This window comes from Asterias rubens, chromosome 3 (assembly GCF_902459465.1).
Source record: "Asterias rubens chromosome 3, eAstRub1.3, whole genome shotgun sequence".
Lineage (NCBI taxonomy): Eukaryota > Metazoa > Echinodermata > Asteroidea > Forcipulatida > Asteriidae > Asterias > Asterias rubens.
The window spans coordinates 15660173-15681214 of NC_047064.1; the positions used below are offsets into that span (position 1 = coordinate 15660173).

At 38.0% G+C, this 21042-nt stretch overlaps 1 protein-coding gene across 2 annotated transcripts in view; it reads right to left on the reverse strand.

Moving 5' to 3' along the window:
* LOC117288629 overlaps positions 1–21042 on the reverse strand; it is a 77818-nt gene that overhangs the window by 24566 nt on the left and 32210 nt on the right. For both annotated transcript variants that reach the window (XM_033769553.1, XM_033769552.1), the window contains 20 exons: positions 19943–19987; positions 18855–18908; positions 17283–17381; positions 16135–16179; positions 15208–15360; positions 14627–14680; positions 13660–13713; positions 12664–12717; positions 12306–12359; positions 10745–10789; positions 8980–9033; positions 8129–8173; positions 7093–7146; positions 6282–6335; positions 5047–5154; positions 4638–4736; positions 3563–3661; positions 1823–1876; positions 626–679; positions 143–196 (listed from right to left, as the gene is read on the reverse strand). In XM_033769553.1, the coding sequence (XP_033625444.1) occupies positions 143–196; positions 626–679; positions 1823–1876; positions 3563–3661; positions 4638–4736; positions 5047–5154; positions 6282–6335; positions 7093–7146; positions 8129–8173; positions 8980–9033; positions 10745–10789; positions 12306–12359; positions 12664–12717; positions 13660–13713; positions 14627–14680; positions 15208–15360; positions 16135–16179; positions 17283–17381; positions 18855–18908; positions 19943–19987 (1332 nt within the window). The remainder of the gene's footprint in view (positions 1–142; positions 197–625; positions 680–1822; positions 1877–3562; positions 3662–4637; positions 4737–5046; positions 5155–6281; positions 6336–7092; positions 7147–8128; positions 8174–8979; positions 9034–10744; positions 10790–12305; positions 12360–12663; positions 12718–13659; positions 13714–14626; positions 14681–15207; positions 15361–16134; positions 16180–17282; positions 17382–18854; positions 18909–19942; positions 19988–21042) is intronic.

The window sequence follows — 21042 nt, forward strand, 5'->3', positions numbered from 1 at the left end:
GATGGTAAACCTTGATGAGAGTCATGATATTATAGGGGCGGTATTTTGAAGATCTTTGTATTCGCAAAACCTTACCTTTGGTCACGCAAGTTACTTACTTAAAAATATTAAATCAAAACTGAGCAAAATGTAATTCACTTACTCTTGATCCGGCCTTTCCAGAAAGTCCTCGTTTGCCTGATGAACCTTGGGATCCCTGAAAAGAATTATTTCAGCATTCCGTTAGTTTTCAGCAAATTTCAAATGTTTGTGAAGATTCACTGAATATTTGTGAAGTCTTTTTGTACGTAAAACTACTTGAATGTGTTTCTCTAATTTATAAATTTGTTCACGATATTTCTTGTAACTGAAAAGACAAAACATATACAAAATACTCAAGGATATATATTTGTTTATATTTCATGTTAGATAAAAATCACATTAACAAGAAGGTCAACCATGGTTCCTGTAACTTATGGACAAGAAGGTAGTAAACTCAATTGATTTCAGTTAAACTACAGGATGATTTAATTGAAATCACATCAGAAATAAATATAAATACACATGTTAAACAAGAAATATCTGTAAAAAGGAATGATCCATGAAGTTTAAAATTATTTGAATTTATTTTAATTTGATCACTTACAGGTGCTCCGGAGATACCCATCTGTCCTACACCACCACGGTCACCTGGGGCTCCCTGTAAACAACAACAAAAACAACAACAAAAACAAGTTAACCAATCATCAATTTTTTAAATTTATAATACTAGTTTGACATAAGAACTGTTGGTTTCAACTCGACATTTCGATTAGTATGCTCTGATCGTCTTCTGGAGAAATGGTTTCAACTCGATGTTTCGATCAGTATGCTCAGAGAAGACGATCAGAGCATACTGATCGAAACGTCGAGTTGAAACCAACGGTTCTTTTCAGAACCACCCCAACTCATTAGAGATAGTCATTATATGGTGTTACCGCAAACCTTTCTATCTTATTTCCACCATCCAAAGTTTCAAATCCTACTTAGTTTGACATAAACGTATTTATTTTTTTTATTGTAAAAACTCCTTGTGAAGTGCATGTGTTATACACGCACAAGTGTGTAACCCACTACAAAGAGACAACACAGCCTAGGCAATATTGCGCAGGTCCTGAAAATTTTCCATAGTAAGATTCGCGACAACCAAATAAAAGAGATACAGTGAAAACTAAATTGTATCACACTTGTGCCTGGGGTGCGTTCCACTCGCACAAACGACTCGCAACTCTTCGCGTAAACGTTTTATGTCTTTGGAACGATTGGTGCACATTACACGATGTCAATATGGCGGCGCCCTGAAATGAAGATGGCGCGCACCCTTTGGAGTGTTTTTTTAATTTTAGTTTTTGCTGTATGTAGTCCTCTTTTCTACATCTTTCTTCAACTAATTAACTTTGTTACTTTAAATCTTCATTATAAATCACCGAAAATACAATGTAATTATGTTTGTGACAAAGAAATAATACCGTATGCTTGTCCACCATTTTAAAAACCACTCGCCAACACCTCAGAAGTATGTTCGCCTAAAGTTGCCAACGTTCGCCAACGGTGGCAGCACACAACTCGTTCCACTTGAACTTGTTGGCGAACGTGCGCAACTGTTGGCAACATTTGCGTGAGTGGAACCCACCCCCGTTTGGACTTGACATCTCCAGTAACACGGGTTGGGAGGTGTAAATCTCAGGTTTTCATCTTAAAGGTTTTCTTCTTGTTGCCCCTTACCACTAGTAGCTTTAAGCCTTGTTCAGGTCCAACTTGCATTACAAAAAAAAAGGCAATTAAAACTTGTTGTTGAACTTACAGGAAGTCCTGGGATTCCAATTCGTCCTACGTCACCATTGGCTCCCTTAGTACCCTGCAGATAAAAAAAGAGATGGAGTCTTATTAAAATATTTTATTGACACAAAATGTTGCCAGACTTACTTTGCTGGGAAAAAAAACCCCTAGCAAATTAGAAATAAAATAATAATAATTTAGACATTTAAATGGTGCATTATTGCATAAAGCCTCCAAGTGTTTACACATGAAACATAGATTAACAGAACTATGGGGTAATAAAGAAACATACAAACAAAGAATTAGCAATCACTAAAGGCACACAAAATGTGTTTTCAACCTGGATGGTCACTTGTTAGGCCCACATCTCATCTCACAGAATATAAATCTGAGTCTTGGAATGCGGTGATGATTATAAAGAAATAAATAACCTTTGAGGTGAACAAGCTCATCAGTGGCTAACAATCCTCACACAAAAATGTTCTAAAGAACTCTATAAACTGCTTGATATATTTGTATAGAACTCTATAGAACTTAAGAGAGCTAACAAATTTCTATAGAGTGTACATAGCATAGAAATTCTATAGAAACGCTATAGAAATTCTATAGAAACGCTATAGAAATTCTTTAAAAAACTCTATAGGCTTTCTATTGAGAGGACCTTTAATCACTATAGAATAGTGGCCCAATTTTCGAAAGAATCTCTTTAAAATCTATTCAATTTCTTTATAGAATTCTATAGAGTTTGTATAGAGGGCACCTGAAAGTTCTGTGGAAAAGGGACCCACTTTCATATAGAACCTCTACAAAAACTCTATAGCATCTCTATAAAAACTCTATAGCATCTCTACAAAAAAACTCTGTAGAATCTCTTTAAAAACTCTATAGAATCTCTTTAAAAACTCTATAGAATCTCTGTATAAACTCTATAGAATCTCAATAAAAACTCTATAGAATCTCTATATAAACTCTATAGAATCTCAATAAAAACTCTATAGCATCTCTACAAAAAAACTCTATAGAATCTCTTTAAAAACTCTACAGAATCTCTTTAAAAACTCTATAGAATCTCTTTAAAAACCTCTATAGAATCTCTATATAAACTCTATAGAATCTCTATCAAAACTCTATAGAATCTCAATAAAAACTCTATAGCATCTCTACAAAACTCTATAGAATCTCAATAAAAACTCTATAGCATCTCTACAAAAAAACTCTATAGAATCTCTTTAAAAACTCTACAGAATCTCTTTAAAAACTCTACAGAATCTCTTTAAAAACTCTATAGAATCTCTATATAAACTCTATAGAATCTCTTTAACAACTCTATAGAATCTCTTTAACAACTCTATAGAATCTCTTTAACAACTCTATAGAATCTCTTTAAAAACTCAATAGAATCTCTATATAAACTCTACAGAATCTCTTTAAAAACTCTATAGAATCTCTTTAAAAACTCTATAGAATCTCTATATAAACTCTATAGAATCTCTTTAACAACTCTATAGAATCTCTTTAACAACTCTATAGAATCTCTATACAACTTCTACCGAACTACAGAATTACCCTCATAAAGTTCAAAAGATACTTATGTAGAATTTCTATAGACTTGTGTCTAGAACTCTATGTAAATGTGTTGTATGGGTGGCTCGCTGTACAATTTGCTTGTACTACATTTTAATACACAGAATTTAAATTTAAACAATCACCCTGACAAGATTTGTTAAATCAAAAAGTTACAGGTTTGTATTATCCGTTTTCTTACAGGAGCACCAGATGATCCGTCGCGTCCATCTACACCAGTCTCTCCCTCAGATCCTGGGGCTCCAGCTACACCCATGGCTCCTGGGGCTCCACGGTCTCCCTGAAAAATAAAACAGAGTGATTAACAAAACTAGTATCGGTGCACTCTCCTGCCCAACTGGCTCTTTCAACAAAATACCACAAGAAACTGAGAAAACTAAGTCCGCCATGGCGTTTCCACATAATACCAGTAATAATGAACTTTGTGATGCATTGTGGCAGTCTGTGGTACCTATGACAGATATTCAGAGACTAATGGGTGATTTTTCAAAACGACTGGCCTCATCCTAATGTCGGTTCCAAGACCGTTGTCAAGTCCGTTCTGGGTTGGCCTGCTTTCTCCCTATGGCTCTCCTCCACTTGGCCCTGTCCATTGCGCCCTTGCATCGACTCCAAGCAAATGCATGAAACTTGACAAGGAGCTGTGCCACGTCTTGCGTGATCTACTTTTCAGCTTACATAAAGGGCTACATTTTAATTTAATTGTGTAAGTCCCTCGTTTGTTTGAAGGAAAAAATTTGATTTCATATTTCATTTATTGTATCGGTCACAAATGATGTTACACAGGGTTTTAGAAAACACAAGTTTTTTTGCCTGGACCATTAGAGCAAATTGATCACAACGTAAAGCTGCTAACATGGCTAATCCTATTCAAAGCCACCATAACTCTAGAGAGATTCTGTAAGGGCGTTACCATTAGCTTCCCTTCAAAGTCTGCCACCAGTATTCAACGTTCTTCCCAAAACCATATTGGAAAAGAACGCCAGAGAAAAAATCAAACAAAATCCCTGAGAGTATTGTTTTAAATTGAAACCAAAGTTCTGGGAGGCTCATATCTAATTTTGGTTCAACCCTCAAACCGATGTGTGTTAACACTGTACTCAATAGCACTTTCCGAGTTCAGTGAACAAAACCACAGGCATGAAACTGGGTTGGGATTTGAACCTATGACCTTTGCAATTGTAAAGCAGTGTCTTACCAACTAGACCATCCAGATTGCCTGGAGGTTCATTACATCAATATCAGACATGACTTACAGACATTCCTTGAGGTCCGCCTTGGCCAGCTGCTCCTGCAACTCCTGGAACTCCTCTCTTTCCCTTGGCTCCTCGTGCTCCGGTAAGTCCCATTTGTCCCTAGAGGGGATACAAAATCAGAATATATTTTAAAATGCACAAATACTCTTAAGGCACCACAAATAGTTGGTAGTTACTCAAATGTGTGCAACTTGGGTGTTTTTTCTTTCTTTATTTTCTTGCAACTTCGATGACCAATTGAGCCAAACTTTTCACAGGTTTGTTATTTATGTGTGTTGGGATACACCAAGTGGTCTTTGGTCTTTGACAATTCAAACGTGTCCAGTACCTTTAACTCTGCAATGCATGTATTTATAATTAACATCGACAGATTTCCACAGAAAAGAGACACATTTAGAAAGAAGCTTACGTTTGGTCCTCCAGGTCCCTGAGATCCTTGAGGTCCAGAATCACCGCGTGAACCTTGTGCTCCAGTGGGTCCTGCAACACCCTGGCGTCCATCTTCGCCTTCTGCTCCCTGGTTTAAACCACATCCACACCAAATCAAAGGTATAAGTGATCACTTTAAACCAGTGTATTAAATTACCATTGTATTATAGTAATAGTAATAATACCAAAGTCTTATATACAGGGGTGAGAGTAATTACTAACGAAAAAGTCTGAAACTTGGACACAAATTCAAAGGTATGTTAAAATGATGGCATTTCCTCCTTTTGGTAACCCCTGGGGTTAAATATTCCTAGGAGCTTTTTTGAAACAATATCCACAGCACTAGAGACGTAGACCAACGAGTAGGATTTCTTTATTTGTGGGAAAAAATATTGTTTGATTTTCTTCACCAGGCCAACATAAAAAGTCTGAATTCAGTCAAAAGTCTGAACAATCTCATCCCTGTATATGTACCTTGTTTGGTAGATACGCGCACTATATAGTGCGCGTATCTACCAAACAAGGTACAAGGCGCTGAGAAACTTTCAGAAAGATAGGTTATTGCAGTGATGAAATACAGAGCAAGTAAAAAGAACAACCAACAGGTCACTCGGTTGGAATTGGAACTCATGAACCTTGGATTGATTTATCATTGGTGCTTGCCTTTAACATAAGCCATCAGACTTTAAAATGTCAAGTAGGAGTGCACTTTGCAAAATGAAAATCATTCAAAGATGCCTTTCCGTGGCTTACTCCTTTTGCAAGTGAAAGCTTCCTCATTTCTTTGTAAAGACTTATAGTATTTCCATTTATTTTGCGAATTGATGAGGTACCTTACATATTAATAATTATAATAATTTGGGGGGCTAATCATCCTTACTCGCAGCTAAGAGATGAATTGCGAAGGACGCGGCTACAATGTGTTCGAGAAGCAGGCATGCTCAAGGGCGTCTCTGGCTGCCAGCCACATCAACCCATTATGACCACGGAGCACAGCCAAGATCCAAGGTGTTTGATTTTTCCCGAGGGAGGAAAACCGGATGGTCTGGAAAACCCTTGTGGCACAGCAGAGAACCAACGCACATCTCAACTCACAAACTGCTCCGGCCGGGAATTGAACCGGGGTCACTTTGGTGAGAGGCGAGCGCTTTACGCAACACCAACCATGCCACCTACATGAGGTTAGAGTCAATACACTACAGACTATTGACTTACCTGTGGGCCTCGTGGTCCTGCAGCACCAGCTGATCCTCGTCTTCCACCCTCTCCCTGTTACCATGAATGGAAAAAACCCATCAAAAAGACTTTCAATAGCATTCCACATTAATGCTAAAAATAAAAGTGCGTATGCCCAAAATAGTATGTTTACCCTGCGACTAACTCGCACTACTATACATGTAGTGCAGTTTGGGCACGTCAATGACACAGTGGTCCATAGGTGGTGTGGCATGTTTATCTGACAGATGGGTATTTTAAGCAAAAGTTACGTCATTAGTTCTGGGTGATATTTGTTTCGTTTACGTTAATCTGTTACGCCACTATACACTTCTTAAGCTCCTTCATCCTTCTGTTTGACAAACGAGGTTTTACGAGAGAACTATCTGCTGCCATCGTTCAAGTCGGCATGGCAAGCAAGTTCCAGATTCCCGCATGGCTGATTATCGGCTGCAGCTTATGCCCATGGTTTGGCTGTAAACAATGGTCACACGATGGTAATAATGACGCATGATCATAAAAAACACAGTTTATAGGCCTCAGCAATGACTATAAACTGTGTTTTTTAGGATCGCTCGTCAAGATTTCCATCACGCAACCATCGAACGACCGACTATAAACCGGCCTTTTGAGAGTGGTCCATCGAAGCAACTAAGGATCATGGCGTAACATAATTAAACATTTTTTTCCATCCAGTTCTAACATGAGATGGACCACCTCGATACTGACAGCAACCCCTGTGCTCATTTCTGTTGCTATTATTACCACCCCAGCATGACGATTAGTCATAGAGGAACGTGTATCTACTCACCAAGGCTCCTGGTGCTCCTGGCAAGCCTGGTGTTCCTCTTGCTCCTTGGAGACCCTGACAACGAAGAAATTAATAAATACATCTTATAAGTTCAACACATAACAGGAAAGCTTCTTTACAGATTTTCCAGGTTTTGCCACAAAAACTCAGAAACTATAAGTCTATAAACTATGTGTGTATCTACTTGCCAGGTAGAGTTTGTTCTTAGAGAACTGTCTTTCTTTATTCTACTTAAGTAAATACACACATGGTATTACCGAAAACCAAATATATGTACATATATATTTGGTTTGCGGTAACACCATGTGTGTATCTACTTGCCAGGTAGAGTTTGGTCTTAGAGAACTGTCTTGCTTATAATTCTACTACCGCAGAGTAGATTGTTCGGGTGTTCGGGAGACTTCTCAGTTCTGCTTATTAACTATTACCTGGGCGGATGGTAAATACATACATATACATAGAGTATTTGGGTCATTAAACTTAATGGATGGACAAAAAATAATCTGCCTGGGCAATCAGCAGCCCAACTGGTTTGTGCATGATCCAATTAGTTACACTGTTTGGTAAAGGAATTACATGGAGATACCAGGTGTCAGTTGTCAGATGAAAAAGGATGTCTTATTTTAGAGTTGTTATTTAATGGAGCTTTTCTGTAATGACTTGTTGCTGATTTCAAAGCATTTGGTACGTCTGAAAAAATAACATGTGAAGATACTTTCTAAATAAATTGGTTTCTAAATAAATTGGTTTGACCTGTCAACTGATTGACTCTCCAAGTTCATTCATTAATACCCGAGACAGTTTATCCATTCTGATGGTCAAGAGGGGATCAAGTGGTAGCCACTGGTTTGTATGGCTTCTGACTGGCACCCCCAGATAAAGGTATTGACAAAAAAAGGGAGACCGCCAACATATGGCTAGATAGCTCAGTTGGTAGAGCGCCGGCTTGTTAATTTAGAGTTTGTTGGTTCAAATCCTGCTCTAGTAAATTTTTCTTTGTTCAAGCCAAAATCATTAACAAAATTGAGAGACTTACACTTGGACCTGGTGGTCCCGGTCGGCCATCGGTGCCAGCTTCTCCCTGTTTTAAAATAAATACAAACAAATTAAGTCACAAAGATGTTAAGAGAAGAACAAGTTTGCTAATAAGAAACAAATGTATGTTTTACCAGCAAGACAATTATTATTGTATCTGCTGCATTTTTTTATTTACAATTTCAAGAGCTGTTTTAGAACAAAAAAGTATGTAGCTCAGCACAAAACAATTTTTAAAATCAGAATAAGATTACCAGCCAAACTGCACATGTCACATGTAGCATTTGTGACCGGTTTTCTGCTTATTTTGCTGAGAAGGTCATTTTAAAGTACAATGTAAACATTTTTACTTAAAGGCACTAGACACTATTGGTAATTATCAAAGACCAGTCTTCTCACTTGGTCTACCTCAACATATGCACGAAATAACAAACCTGTGAAAATTAGAACTCAATTGGCCAACAAAGTGGCGAGATAATAATGGAATAAAAAAAACACCCCTGTCACACGAACTTGTGTACTTTCAGATGCTTGATTTCGGGACTTCAAAAACTAATTCTGAGGTCCCGAAATCAAATTCAAATATTTTAAAGGAAAGTTTCTCCTTTCTCAAAAACTACGCTACTTCAGAGGGAGACGTTTTTCACAATGTTTTATACTTTCAACAGCTCCCCATTACTCGTAACCAAGTAAGTTTTTATGCTAAAAATTATTTTGCTAATTACCAATAGTGTCCAGTGCCTTTAAGCAGCTCTGTGAAATTGGGCTATGGTTGTTGCTTGGAACTGCTCTTGTTAGACAAACCTTTACTGTAAACTAAATAAAGTGTTATCAATGTATTTTGTAACTTACTGGTGGTCCTGGCTTGCCATCGTTTCCTGCACGTCCATCACTTCCTGGGGGACCCTAAGAGGTCAATAATCCATTGTAAGGCCGTGTCCGAAACGGCGACTTCGGCTACAGCTATGGCTAGATCGCGCGCGTCTGCTATTCTTCAACACTGGTAGACGCGCTGATCTAGACGTAGCTGTAGCCGAAGTCGTCGTTTCGGACACGACCTTCAATTAAACAAATGCATCATGACAATAGAAGAAACTACAGAGATTTAATTGAGGGCGGCGCTTCCAGGAATAGCAAGAGCCTTGCAAAAGACCCTTAATATCTAAGGCTACAGAACGTAGCCTAACTGGAGGAGTAAAGGGCAAATGGGATTATGTCTTGCATGCTGTGAATACCATAGTACTAATATTAATTTTCGTTTTTCCCATATACACGATGTGTGTGAGCACTGTATACTCAGTACATTCCCTGAGTTCTGTGAAAAAAATTCCAGGCAAAATATATATGGGAAAGACAAAAATGAATATTCTTTATCCGCAGTGCAAACTTAACATCCATTATATAACACTAATGATAGAGTAATTTATGAGGCTAATTATCCCGACTCATCACAGCTGAGGCTGAGAAGCTGAACTGCAAAGGACACAGCTACAATGTATTCCAGCCATAGGCATAGGCGCCTCTGGCAGCCAGCCACAGCTACCCGTGTATATGACCACGGAGAACAGCCACAGATTGAAAGTGTTTGTTTTTTTTCGAAAGAAGAAAAACTGGAGGGTCCGGCGAAAAAACCCTTGTGGCATAGTAGAGAACCAATGCACAACTCTCCTTTGACATTATTGCTAGGAATCAAACCAAGGCTTCAGTAGGGAGAAGCGTTTACTTTCGCACTAGCCAACCATGCCACTATTCTGAGGAATAGTGAGCTTGAGCTAACAATTTGCTAACAGAGCAAATGGTGAATACAGGAGTAATACAGATGGTTACGAATCAGTTAGGGTGATGAACACAGACTATGACAGAACAGTTGCAGTTGCGACAAAAAATACAGTGACATACCATTTGAGGTACAGCAGTACAATGCAAAAGACAGTGACAGATACAGTGATATACATGTACAATGTGAGGTACAGAAGTACAATGACAAAGACAGTGACAGATACAGTGATATACTGTGTGTACAGTTGTACAATGACAAAGACAGTGACAGATACAGTGATACACAATGTGAGGTACAGTTGTACAATGACAAAGACAGTGACAGATACAGTGATATACTGTGTGTACAGTTGTACAATGACAAAGACAGTGACAGATACAGTGATACACAATGTGAGGTACAGTTGTACAATGACAAAGACAGTGACAGATACAGTGATATACTGTGTGTACAGTTGTACAATGACAAAGACAGTGACAGATACAGTGATACACAATGTGAGGTAGTTGTACAATGACAAAGACAGTGACAGATACAGTGATATACAATGTGAGGTACAGTTGTACAATGCCAAAGACAGTGACAGATACAGTGATATACTGTGTGTACAGTTGTACAATGACAAAGACAGTGACAGATACAGTGATACACAATGTGAGGTAGTTGTACAATGACAAAGACAGTGACAGATACAGTGATACACAATGTGAGGTAGTTGTACAATGACAAAGACAGTGACAGATACAGTGATATACAATGTGAGGTACAGCAGTACAATAAAGACAGTGACGGACACAATGGTATACAATGTGAGGTCAAGACAAAATAAATATTTACCTGTCCACCTGGGGTACCAGCATCACCTGTTCGTCCAGCGGAGCCCTACAAAATACAAAAGGTTACAGATATTAAACAACAGATGCTCCTTTAAAATTGTCATGTTTGGTTGTAATCAATCATCAACATCATTTAAATAAGTTCGTTATATTTAGACAGTGTCCTAATTGGCGGGCATTGCTACTGCTTTGGCTGGATCATCGCATCATTGTGCGTTGAAGTATAGGACGATGCCACCTCTGACGTCACTCGAAAACCATAACATGATTCGCGCACATACCACCCGGCAAAACCTTTGTGTTTTGGCAGCCAGCTAGAAAGTACACGCAATCTTACCATGACTACTCGTCTTTTTGCACGGCGATACAATGGCGCGTACAGTTTTTTGTCAACAGAGGGCGGTTTAAATGTAAACATACTTGTAGGTCACATCGTCTATAAGACGTCCTCAGCAACAACCTTATCAACAGTCGTAGCCGTAGCTGCAGCCACCAAATCAGATACAGCCTAACTTCATATACTTAATACTATAGAGTGGCACCAAAATGTTGACACATTTAAATAAAATTTTCCTCTTTTTTTAAAGAGAAATCGCCCAAACATTAACGTGGTGCAACTTGACAAAAACTGTCTTTATACTCTTGGGCATTGTCGCATGTGACCATTAACAGGCAATCAGTTCTGGATAACATTCACACTCTCATCTTCACATAATTGTCTTGGAGAATATGAAGATACTGCCAGTAAAATGTTTGCTGTACTCCTGAAATGTTACTTTTGCATGTGGTGCAGTTGGATGCCTCCAAGTTGACTCTAGAAATTGCCTTTTACACTGTTGCAATCGTTGCTATTATTTGTGAATTCCAGAATGCTAATGGCAAAGTATACATATGTTAAGATGGTGGTAGCAATTTCGAAATGTCACTGAAAATCTGGAGAGGTTATGTCTATGCAGGAAGAATAATCAGTATTAAAATTGGGATAGACAATCTAAGAAAAATTCATGATTACCCAGTCAGTTTCCCTTGTGGTTTATATTGATAAAAATTCATGAAGAAACATTTCTCAGATTGAAATAATTTTGAATCCCTCTCTCTAAAACTATATTCCTTTAAAGAGAACTGTTTTTTTTTCTTCAAACTGACAAATTATCAACACCTGCATTGCTTCTTTCAAGGAAGCTTTCATGGTCATTAATTTTTGGAGTAATTACCCAAGGTATATCCGACATTTAATATAAAGAACCAATTTAACATCGGGTGCGTTCGTTTAGCTTCCCTGGGTCATCCCCGGTCTGCCCCGGTGCGTTCGAATAGCTTTTGACGTCATTCCAGGGGCTCACCCAGGTCAGCCCCTACTGCCCTGCTTGTGGAGTGGGTCACTTGGGGGCTGGCCCCAGGTAAACAACTTCACTACGAGAGCGGTGAGTGGTCGTTCGTTTAGCTCTTGTCAGGGGCTCACCCGACCGAGCATCGCATGGATAGACCCAGAGAAGCTAAACGAATGCACCCATTAAAGAACTCTTATTTTCTTGAAGTATTTTCTTAAGACAGATTCTCACCCCATCACCCTTCTCTCCTGGTGCTCCAACACTTCCTTGGGCTCCAGCGTTACCCTGGCAATAAAAATGATACAAAGTGTCAATGAAGATAATCACTGTGATGACTACGAGAGAACAGAAAACTAAATACAACCTGGGATTCACTATAACTTGACGATTAGCAAACAAACATTTCAATGCTTTAATATTGCTGTTTTTCTGTTGTAACAATTTTTCTTCTGCCATTACTAAATTGTCTGTATTTTTTGCCAGAACTCAACCCTACACTCTGCTAATCAAAAACACCACAGCTAGAGTCTGATTTGCTTGACCAATCGGCCACGACACGTTATAAAATGTGTTTTGTTGTTTTACTTACCTGGTAACCTACAGCACCTTGAACACCTGAGGGTCCTGGTGCTCCCACACCTCCCTGTACAAAGACAAAATACAGGAGATTAGAAAGAAAATAATACCTGCTGTAATTAGTAATAAACAAAGAGAACTGCTGAATGTTGGCAAGAAGGGCCCAATGGCACTACTTTACCCTTTGGTGCACAGAATAATTAAACAAATAAAACATTTTAAAAAGTTCAACCATGCTTTATTATCACTTCCAGGGGTGCAAGCGATTCGTCCTACACAGTTATAATAGGTGTTCTGTCACTTTTGTTGTGCCGTAGTTTTAAGTTGCTTTAGAGGTGGATTATTCTGGCTCCTTTAACAGTCTTACTGTCAGTGATGGATTAGATGTCTGTGGTGGTAATGTGTTCCAGTCTTTAACTGTTTTGGGTATGAATGAATATATACCCCCAGAAGTAATACAAATATGTTTGCCCTCAAGCAGTAAAAATACAGCGCATTTCTTAGAGCAGACAGTATTTAAAGGAACACGTTGCCTTGGATCGGTCGAGTTGGTCGAAAAGCGTTTGTAACCGTTTTTTATAAAATGCATATGGGTAGAAAGATGTTGTAAAAGTAGAATACAATGATCCGCACAAACATGCCTCGAAATTGCACGGTTTTCCTTTTACCTCGTAGACTAACACGGTCGGCCATTTATGGGAGTCAAATTTTTGACTCCCATAAATGGCCGACCGTGTTAGTTAACCCAGTAAAAGGAAAACCAGGCAATTTCGAGGCAAAATTGTGTGGATCATTGTATTCTACTTTTAAAACATCTTTCCAACCATACATGTATGCATTTTATAAAAAATGGTTACAAACGCTTTTTATAGACCAACTCGTCCGATCCAAGGCAACGTGTTCCTTTAAGAAGAAGCCATTTGCGTGATAGATTTTATTATTGTCTGGTACAATGACATGCTTTTTTGTCCGGGTAAATTTGGACCGTTTGAATGACTCTTTAACTTACACGTGCACCAACAGCTCCTCGTGCTCCTGCTGGGCCAGATGGACCACTCTCGCCCTGCAGAAAGGAAAACAAAGTTAATAATAATAATAATAATAATAATAATAATAATAATAATAATAATAATAATAATAATAATAATAATAATAATAATAATAATAATAATAATAATAATAATAATAATAATAATAATAATAATAATAATAATAATAACCGAATTTATAAAGCGCCTTTTCCAAAGGATGCAAAGCGCTAGGGATAATGCAACCAAAAACCCAAAAGAGAAAATGACTATGACAATGATATCAAGTTTGAAAAGCTGCAACAAATCTTGTGGGAGTGAAACATGATTTCAAAATTTTTGATTCAAGAGTTGATTTCACTGTCCAAGCTACATTTTGCAATTTGATCAATCACGTTATTATATTGGCAGTCACACTTTTCAGTGTCAATTAATTTTCTCAATATCTATTTCTGCAAAGGGGAGAAATGAAAATTCAGATTTTATTTTCTAATTTATAAGGACAAATATTTTCATTACCTAGAAGGAAGAACAACCACAAGATCTTACATATTTTATATCAACCCAAACCTTGTTACTCAATTACTTTACTGAATTAAAACAAAGAGCATAAGTAAACATTTTTGCTTTCGTGAACTACTCTCAATTTTCTTGGCTTACTCTCGGACTTGTCCTACTTTATTGGACTTCTTTCTTGCACAACTCTCTTGCACAACTCTCTTGGACTACTCTCTTATACTACTTTCTGATCACTGTCTCCGACTTCCCTTTTATACTACTTTCTTTGATAGTTTCTTTTACTACTTTCGTGGGCATCTCTCTTGGACTACCTCATTGGACCACTTCATTGGAATAATTTCTTGAAAAACTAACTTGGACCACTTTCTCGACCAACTTTCTTAGACTACTTTCTTTGACTACTTTCTTTGACTACTTGTTATCTCTTACCTCTGCTCCTTCTTGTCCATCGGTTCCAGCCACACCACTGGGACCTACTGTTCCCTGTAAAGACAAAAAACAAGCAATTACACTGTAATCTAAAACACCTCAAACCCCACAGACTCGGTTGACTGAAAACTACACAACTACACTAATAAAGCCAGGCTCACCCTCATGTACAAAACTAACAACAACTTAGTGAACATCCCCAGTGACCGCTACCTAATGCCAGCAACCCGATGCTCACGTCATACAAACAGCAGAAACTTGACAACTCACAGAGCCCACTTGGATATCCACAACAACGCATTCTTACCGAGGACCATAGTAGAGTGGAATGCCCTTGACGACTCATGAGTGAGTACACCAAGCTTGAACTTCAAGCAACTGCTCCCAAAAAATCCCGTACCCCGCACAAGCCTCTGCCTGGCAAAATAAATATTGGTACCAAGAAAAAACACAAAGCAAAAAAAAAGCATTTACTCATTTTTGAATCACAAATAAATTTGGTTCACACAGACTCTCAGTAAAAAAAAACATGCAAATTGAAAGAGAACAGTAGTTGAAGATTGTTTAAGCACATGACTTACTCTTGCTCCCTGAGTACCAGCGTTACCACGAGAGCCCTGAAGTCCAGCGTAGCCTTGTTGTCCGACCTCACCACCAACACCAGGGGCACCGCGGCTTCCTGCAGGACCTCTTGCACCAGTCGCGCCTGCTCCACCATTGGCCCCAGCAGCACCCTATTGCAAGAAAAAGGGCAGAAGCATAATGATAATAATATACTTAATAAAAGTGGCTTCTTATACAGTGCACATATCCATCACTCAGTTATGCTCAAGGCACTTTAACATACAGTGTTTTCATGCGAAGGTGGGACATTGTTTAAATTATCAGAGCTACTTCTTTTACATACATGTAGAACCATGTAATGGTTTAAAAGGTGCTGTAGCGCAATATGCTGCCAGTCAAACCAGGAACACCGGGGCGAACCTCTTCTTCTTTGGATAAGTGCACCTGGTGCTTTTATGTGCGTTACAAAACACATGGGACCAACGGCTTTACGTCCCATTCGAAAGACGAAGCAATGGTAAAGTGTCTTGCTTAAGGCCGAGTCACACTGCAGCGATAACAAAAACGATAAAGATCACGACGCAAAGAGAACGCATTGTATTGGTTGAATTGCTCCACGCAGAATACACACATGCTCATTCAATCAATAGAATGCTTTCTCTTTGCGTCATTATCGTTATCGTTCTCATTATCGCTGCAGCGGGCCTTTAAGGATACACGTGTCATGACTCTCGAACCCACACTCTGTTAATCAGAGTTTGAATTCTGTGCTCCTAGCTGCCCGGCCACGACACTTCCACAAGCATTTCATGATTTAAGGTAACACAAACTCAAACTCTTGCTGACACAGTGAGAAGGGATCTTGTCAAAATTTAGTGGACATCATTTTAGCCGGCATCATTTTAGTAACTCAAAAGATCATTATGTATCAAATGAACACTCACCATGTCACCAGTGGATCCTGCAGCACCATCCTTACCAGCAAATCCCTGTCAAAGAAAACAAAATGTTTTAAAATAATAGTTTTAGTTTTAATAAGATGAGCAATTTGGCAAACACATTGCTGTCAACATCTTCCTTAGTTCTCTGTATCTGTCAGCATTTAAAGGGTTTGGATACTTTCTTTTGTAACAAAAACCCACAATATCCACATACTTATATTAAACTTACAGTTTGAAGATATCGATAGAAGAAGGCTTCCCTTAAAATCTTATTTGCTGAGGTGCTGTAGTTTGTTGAGAAAAGAGTAAAACATAGTCACCAAAGTCCGTTTTCCATGCTAGAATAACTTTTGTCTCACTGTGACAAAAATTATTTTTGTGTCATTGTTTTACTCATTTCTCAAAAAACTACAGCATCTTAGGAAGTAATATTTTAAGGGAAGCTTTCTACCACCATTATCTACAAACCGGTAAGTTTAACGTAAATCTGTTAAAGCTTAACTTCACTAGTTTTTTGCCGTTTCATAGAATTGTTCTATTGATCCCTCTATTTGTAGTTCTCTTATGGAACTTGATTCTAGCTTTTGCTGTGGGCTGCTTTTGTTGATGTTTTCATCAGTTTCCTGAAAACCCCGCCAAAACTAAAACAGGCAACCAAAGGAAAAGTACACATTTGGTTTTCAGAACCGTTTGACTGTATTAACCTTACACAAATAAAATTATAACCTGCGAAAACTGTTTTTGAGATATCGCCTATAAATTTGAAGCGGTTGTGTCCATCCATACAGGAAGAATAATTTGTAGCTGGAATGCACAGGCTACAGACACTACTATTAGCTGATCAGTAGCACCTCTCAGATTCAAACTTTGGGTGATAAAAACTTATATACTTTTCCATAACCTTACTTCCAAGGAAAATGATTCTCAAAATGCTTTTTACTATCAAAAGTGGCTGCACTTCACAGAGTAAGTTTTGATTTAAATTAATTTTAAGAGTTATTACCAAACATAAACTATCCCTATAACAGTGATTTAGACAACAGCCATAATAACATACTGTACAAACAATGTCCTTACACAATTCATGCATTAAAAATAATGACAAATGTAAACCCCTTTGGGATGTGTGGATCCAACCACGAGAAACTTACAGCAGCACCAGTCTGACCTGGAGCACCATCTCCACCACTCTCACCACGGAGACCTGCGATTCCTTGCAGACCACTTTCACCCTGTTCTCCTGTCACACCCTGGTGGCGACAAACACATATGCAGACAAAATATTAGTTCAAATAGAGTGATACACTCACAAAATGCTGTTAATATTGGAGACTGATTATTGTAAATGTTGCACTATGGAGACTAAGGCCCCCTGCATTTCATTTTTTCAGGGCCCCAAAAATACTTGGAAAATTCATCAATACTAACACTGTTTAGTGTGTGCCAATTTTCAAGGTTCCCTCATTAGCTACTGGAAGGTAAGACCTTAAGCATGACATCTTCTTGCCACCATCTTAGAGGTAAACGTGATGAAAAAGTATGTGCCGCGCACAGAATGGGCAAATGAGGGCACCCTTCTTTAGTAGTAATGTCACATTGCACTAAAGGCAGTGGACACTATTGGTAATTACTCAAAATAATTATTAGCATAAAACCTTTCTTGGTGACGAGTAATGGGGAGAGGTTGATGGTACAAAACATTGTGAGAAACGGCTCCCTCTGAAGTGCCATAGTTTTCGAGAAAGAAGTAATTTTCTACTAATTTGATTTCGAGACCTCAAGTTTACATGTAGAACATGAGGTCTCGAAATCAACCATCTAAACACACACAACTTCGTATGACAAGGGTGTTTTCTTCTTTCATTATTATCTCGCAACTTTGATGCCCGATTGAGCTCAAATTTTCACAGGTTAGTTATTTTATGCATATGTTGAGATACACCAACTGTGAAGGCTAGTCTTTGACTATTACCAATAGTGTCCACTGCCTTTAAAAACAATTTTTTTTAATCTGCTTATAAAACCATTTACAGAACTAGTTTGTTTTTTGGTCCAGTCAGATATTGAAAAGGACGTTGATGAAATCATTTGATACACTTCAATGTAGAGAATTGGTAATGGTTATTCTGGACAGTGTCCATCTCTTCTTCGCATCCTCCCTCACATCCAAACCCCACCCCACCCCCTACCAAAACACCTGTTCCTTTTTGCCCTCCCCCTACCTAATTAAGAAAGAACTATATGCACGTATTAAACACCTCATGTATGCTCTTTAAAGCCATGGTTTCCAATACATGATTCTCAATGTACAAAGGAAGAATTTTATCATGCTAAACCTAAGGGTTTTTGAACATTTGGAGTGCATTTTTGTTTTTCTATTTTTCTGTGCTTGACATGTGTCCTCGAAAAAAATCTTTTTATGATGTACATAAAAAATGTTTATTACCATCCATAAGTGGTCACAATATTGTCATCTCCTGGTCTGTTTGCACAGGGCAACATGTATGATTTTGCTTTTCCCCTTACACACATACCTGTGGTTTGGTTCAGCCAGATGTTGAAAAGGATGTCAATACAAATTATTTGAACCACTTCAAAGTACAGAATTGGTAAGAATTGAAATTCAATTTGGACAGTCACTCACAATGTTCGCACGGTGTGTTTATTGGAAACATTAGATGGGAAAGAAATTATTTATGTACTTTCTCTTTGAAAGCCCTTACCATGTGTCCCTTTTGACCCATAGGGCCCAAGATTCCTGATGCACCGACTGATCCCTAAAATACAGCAAGGTCAAAAGATGTTAACCATTAGCAAACCAAAAGATAAAAACTATCAGCAAATCAAAAACAATAAACAGTTAGCAAATCACAAGAAGTAAACTGTTCAAGAATCAAAAGTGGTAAACCATTAATCGTAAGCAGTAAACCATTCACACAACATATCGCTCCACATTTGTCCCTAAATAAACCACAAATGATAATAGAGTTAATTTTTCTCAGTAAAGCAAACAAACAAACATTTTTTTTTTTTTAATGATTTAACTCTTTCAGTGCCCGCTCTTTTCCCAGGTTTTTTAACCTAAAATACCCAGCTTTGTGAGGTTATTGAACATTTTCAAAAAAAAAATGTCTTTGTCTTAAAACAAAAATGTGTCTTGCTCATTTTGTGCTGCCTTGGTACATCTCCAAGTCAATAGTACTTGTGATTAAGAGTGATAATGCCCTCTCAATATAACATGTAGGCCTATATTATAGGTCGTACATGTGCGACTGGTGACACTTTTTGAGTACGTAAAATAGATTGTACATGTACAAAAGTTACGCTTTCGGATAATTAAAATAGATTGTATATGTACAACTTTGGTAATGAAAGAGTAAAATCAAAGAAGTATAAACAATACTGTGCAACAACATAATCTGTCAGACATTAACAAATGTATTTAAGTTATGGTTTTGTTTATGGATGACTCTTCCTACATAGTTATTAAAAACTCACAAACTAAAATTGAAATCATGTCAAAACTGACAAGAAAATCATCCCAAATTGTGCATTTTTTTAAAAATAAAATGTTGACTTTTAAAAACTCAAATAAACACTTTTTTTTTTTTTTTCAACTAAAACATTTTTTATAGGAAGTTGCCATTCACAAAGCCATATAAACAGACCACCCAAGGTGATCGTTGAAAAAATTGAAAAGGGGGTAAAAGAAGGGGAAATAAAAAAGTAGAGATGTTATGAAGTCAGAAAAATATGAAAGTTTCCTCATCCCAGTCGTTATGAGCAAATTTCAATGATACATTTGACTTACAGGGTTTCCAACGTCTCCGTCATCACCGTCTTTTCCACGCGCTCCCTAAAAAATGAAAAAAAAATATTATTCATAATAATAATGATAATAATAACAATAATAACAACAAATACAATATTTAAAAGGTGCCTGCCAAAGATCAAGCTTTTTACAGAAAATGGCAGTGTAAACTTGGCCGATGGTTCCCCTAGAAATAATGTTGCACTCGTTTGCGCCCCCTCAAAATTTCACCCGGCCTTGTTACAGTGCTGGATATGTTAATACATGTATGTTGATCAATCAAGTGAGTTTCAGTTTGTGGTAACACCGTGTACTAAAATCTCTTTTGTGAGTAGTATAGTGGTTCTGAAAAAGAACCTATAGTTTGACAAGGAGTTTCCAAACTATAGTTTCTTCTTACCGCCACTACTCCCCCCCAAAAAAGATATTTGCATACGATGTTCACCTCAAACCTCCTTTAGGGTTCTCTCAAGTTCGCCACACCACGGATTTGCCGACTTTACTGCCCAATGCATCCAGTATGTACGGCTCACCGCACCCTCCCTTATAACCATCCCATAGAACCATCTCTGAAAAGGATCGCCCTACCAGATCATACTACAAATCAGTCATCACTTTCAAAACCCATCAGGACAACCTAAACATTTCTGAACTATCAAGGGGGGCTCACTTTAAAATTTAAAAGCACTTTTCAACCTATACGTACTGATAGTAGCCCCTCCACGCGATTCAACCAGCTCCAGATCCATAACCTCCAGGTACAATTAGAGTCCAGCAGTCCCCCTTATACAATGGTCATAGTATACTGTCCAAAACGTTGAGCCCTCAAGTTCTTAATCCACCCACCCCCCAATCAAAAGTGATTCATCTACATGGCATCAACGTACATTTTCTTATGCCTAATATCCTTCCACTTTCTTATTTAAAGGAAAGTTACAGAATTGGTTTTTGCTAACAAAACGGCTGACAAACATGTAGAAGTTTAAGATCGATCGGCCATCTGGGTCACAAGAAAATAGTGAAAAACCGATTGCACATTTTGCATGACACTGGTATGCAAAAAGACAAAGAAATCAAACGCTCACTGAGCGATAAACTCA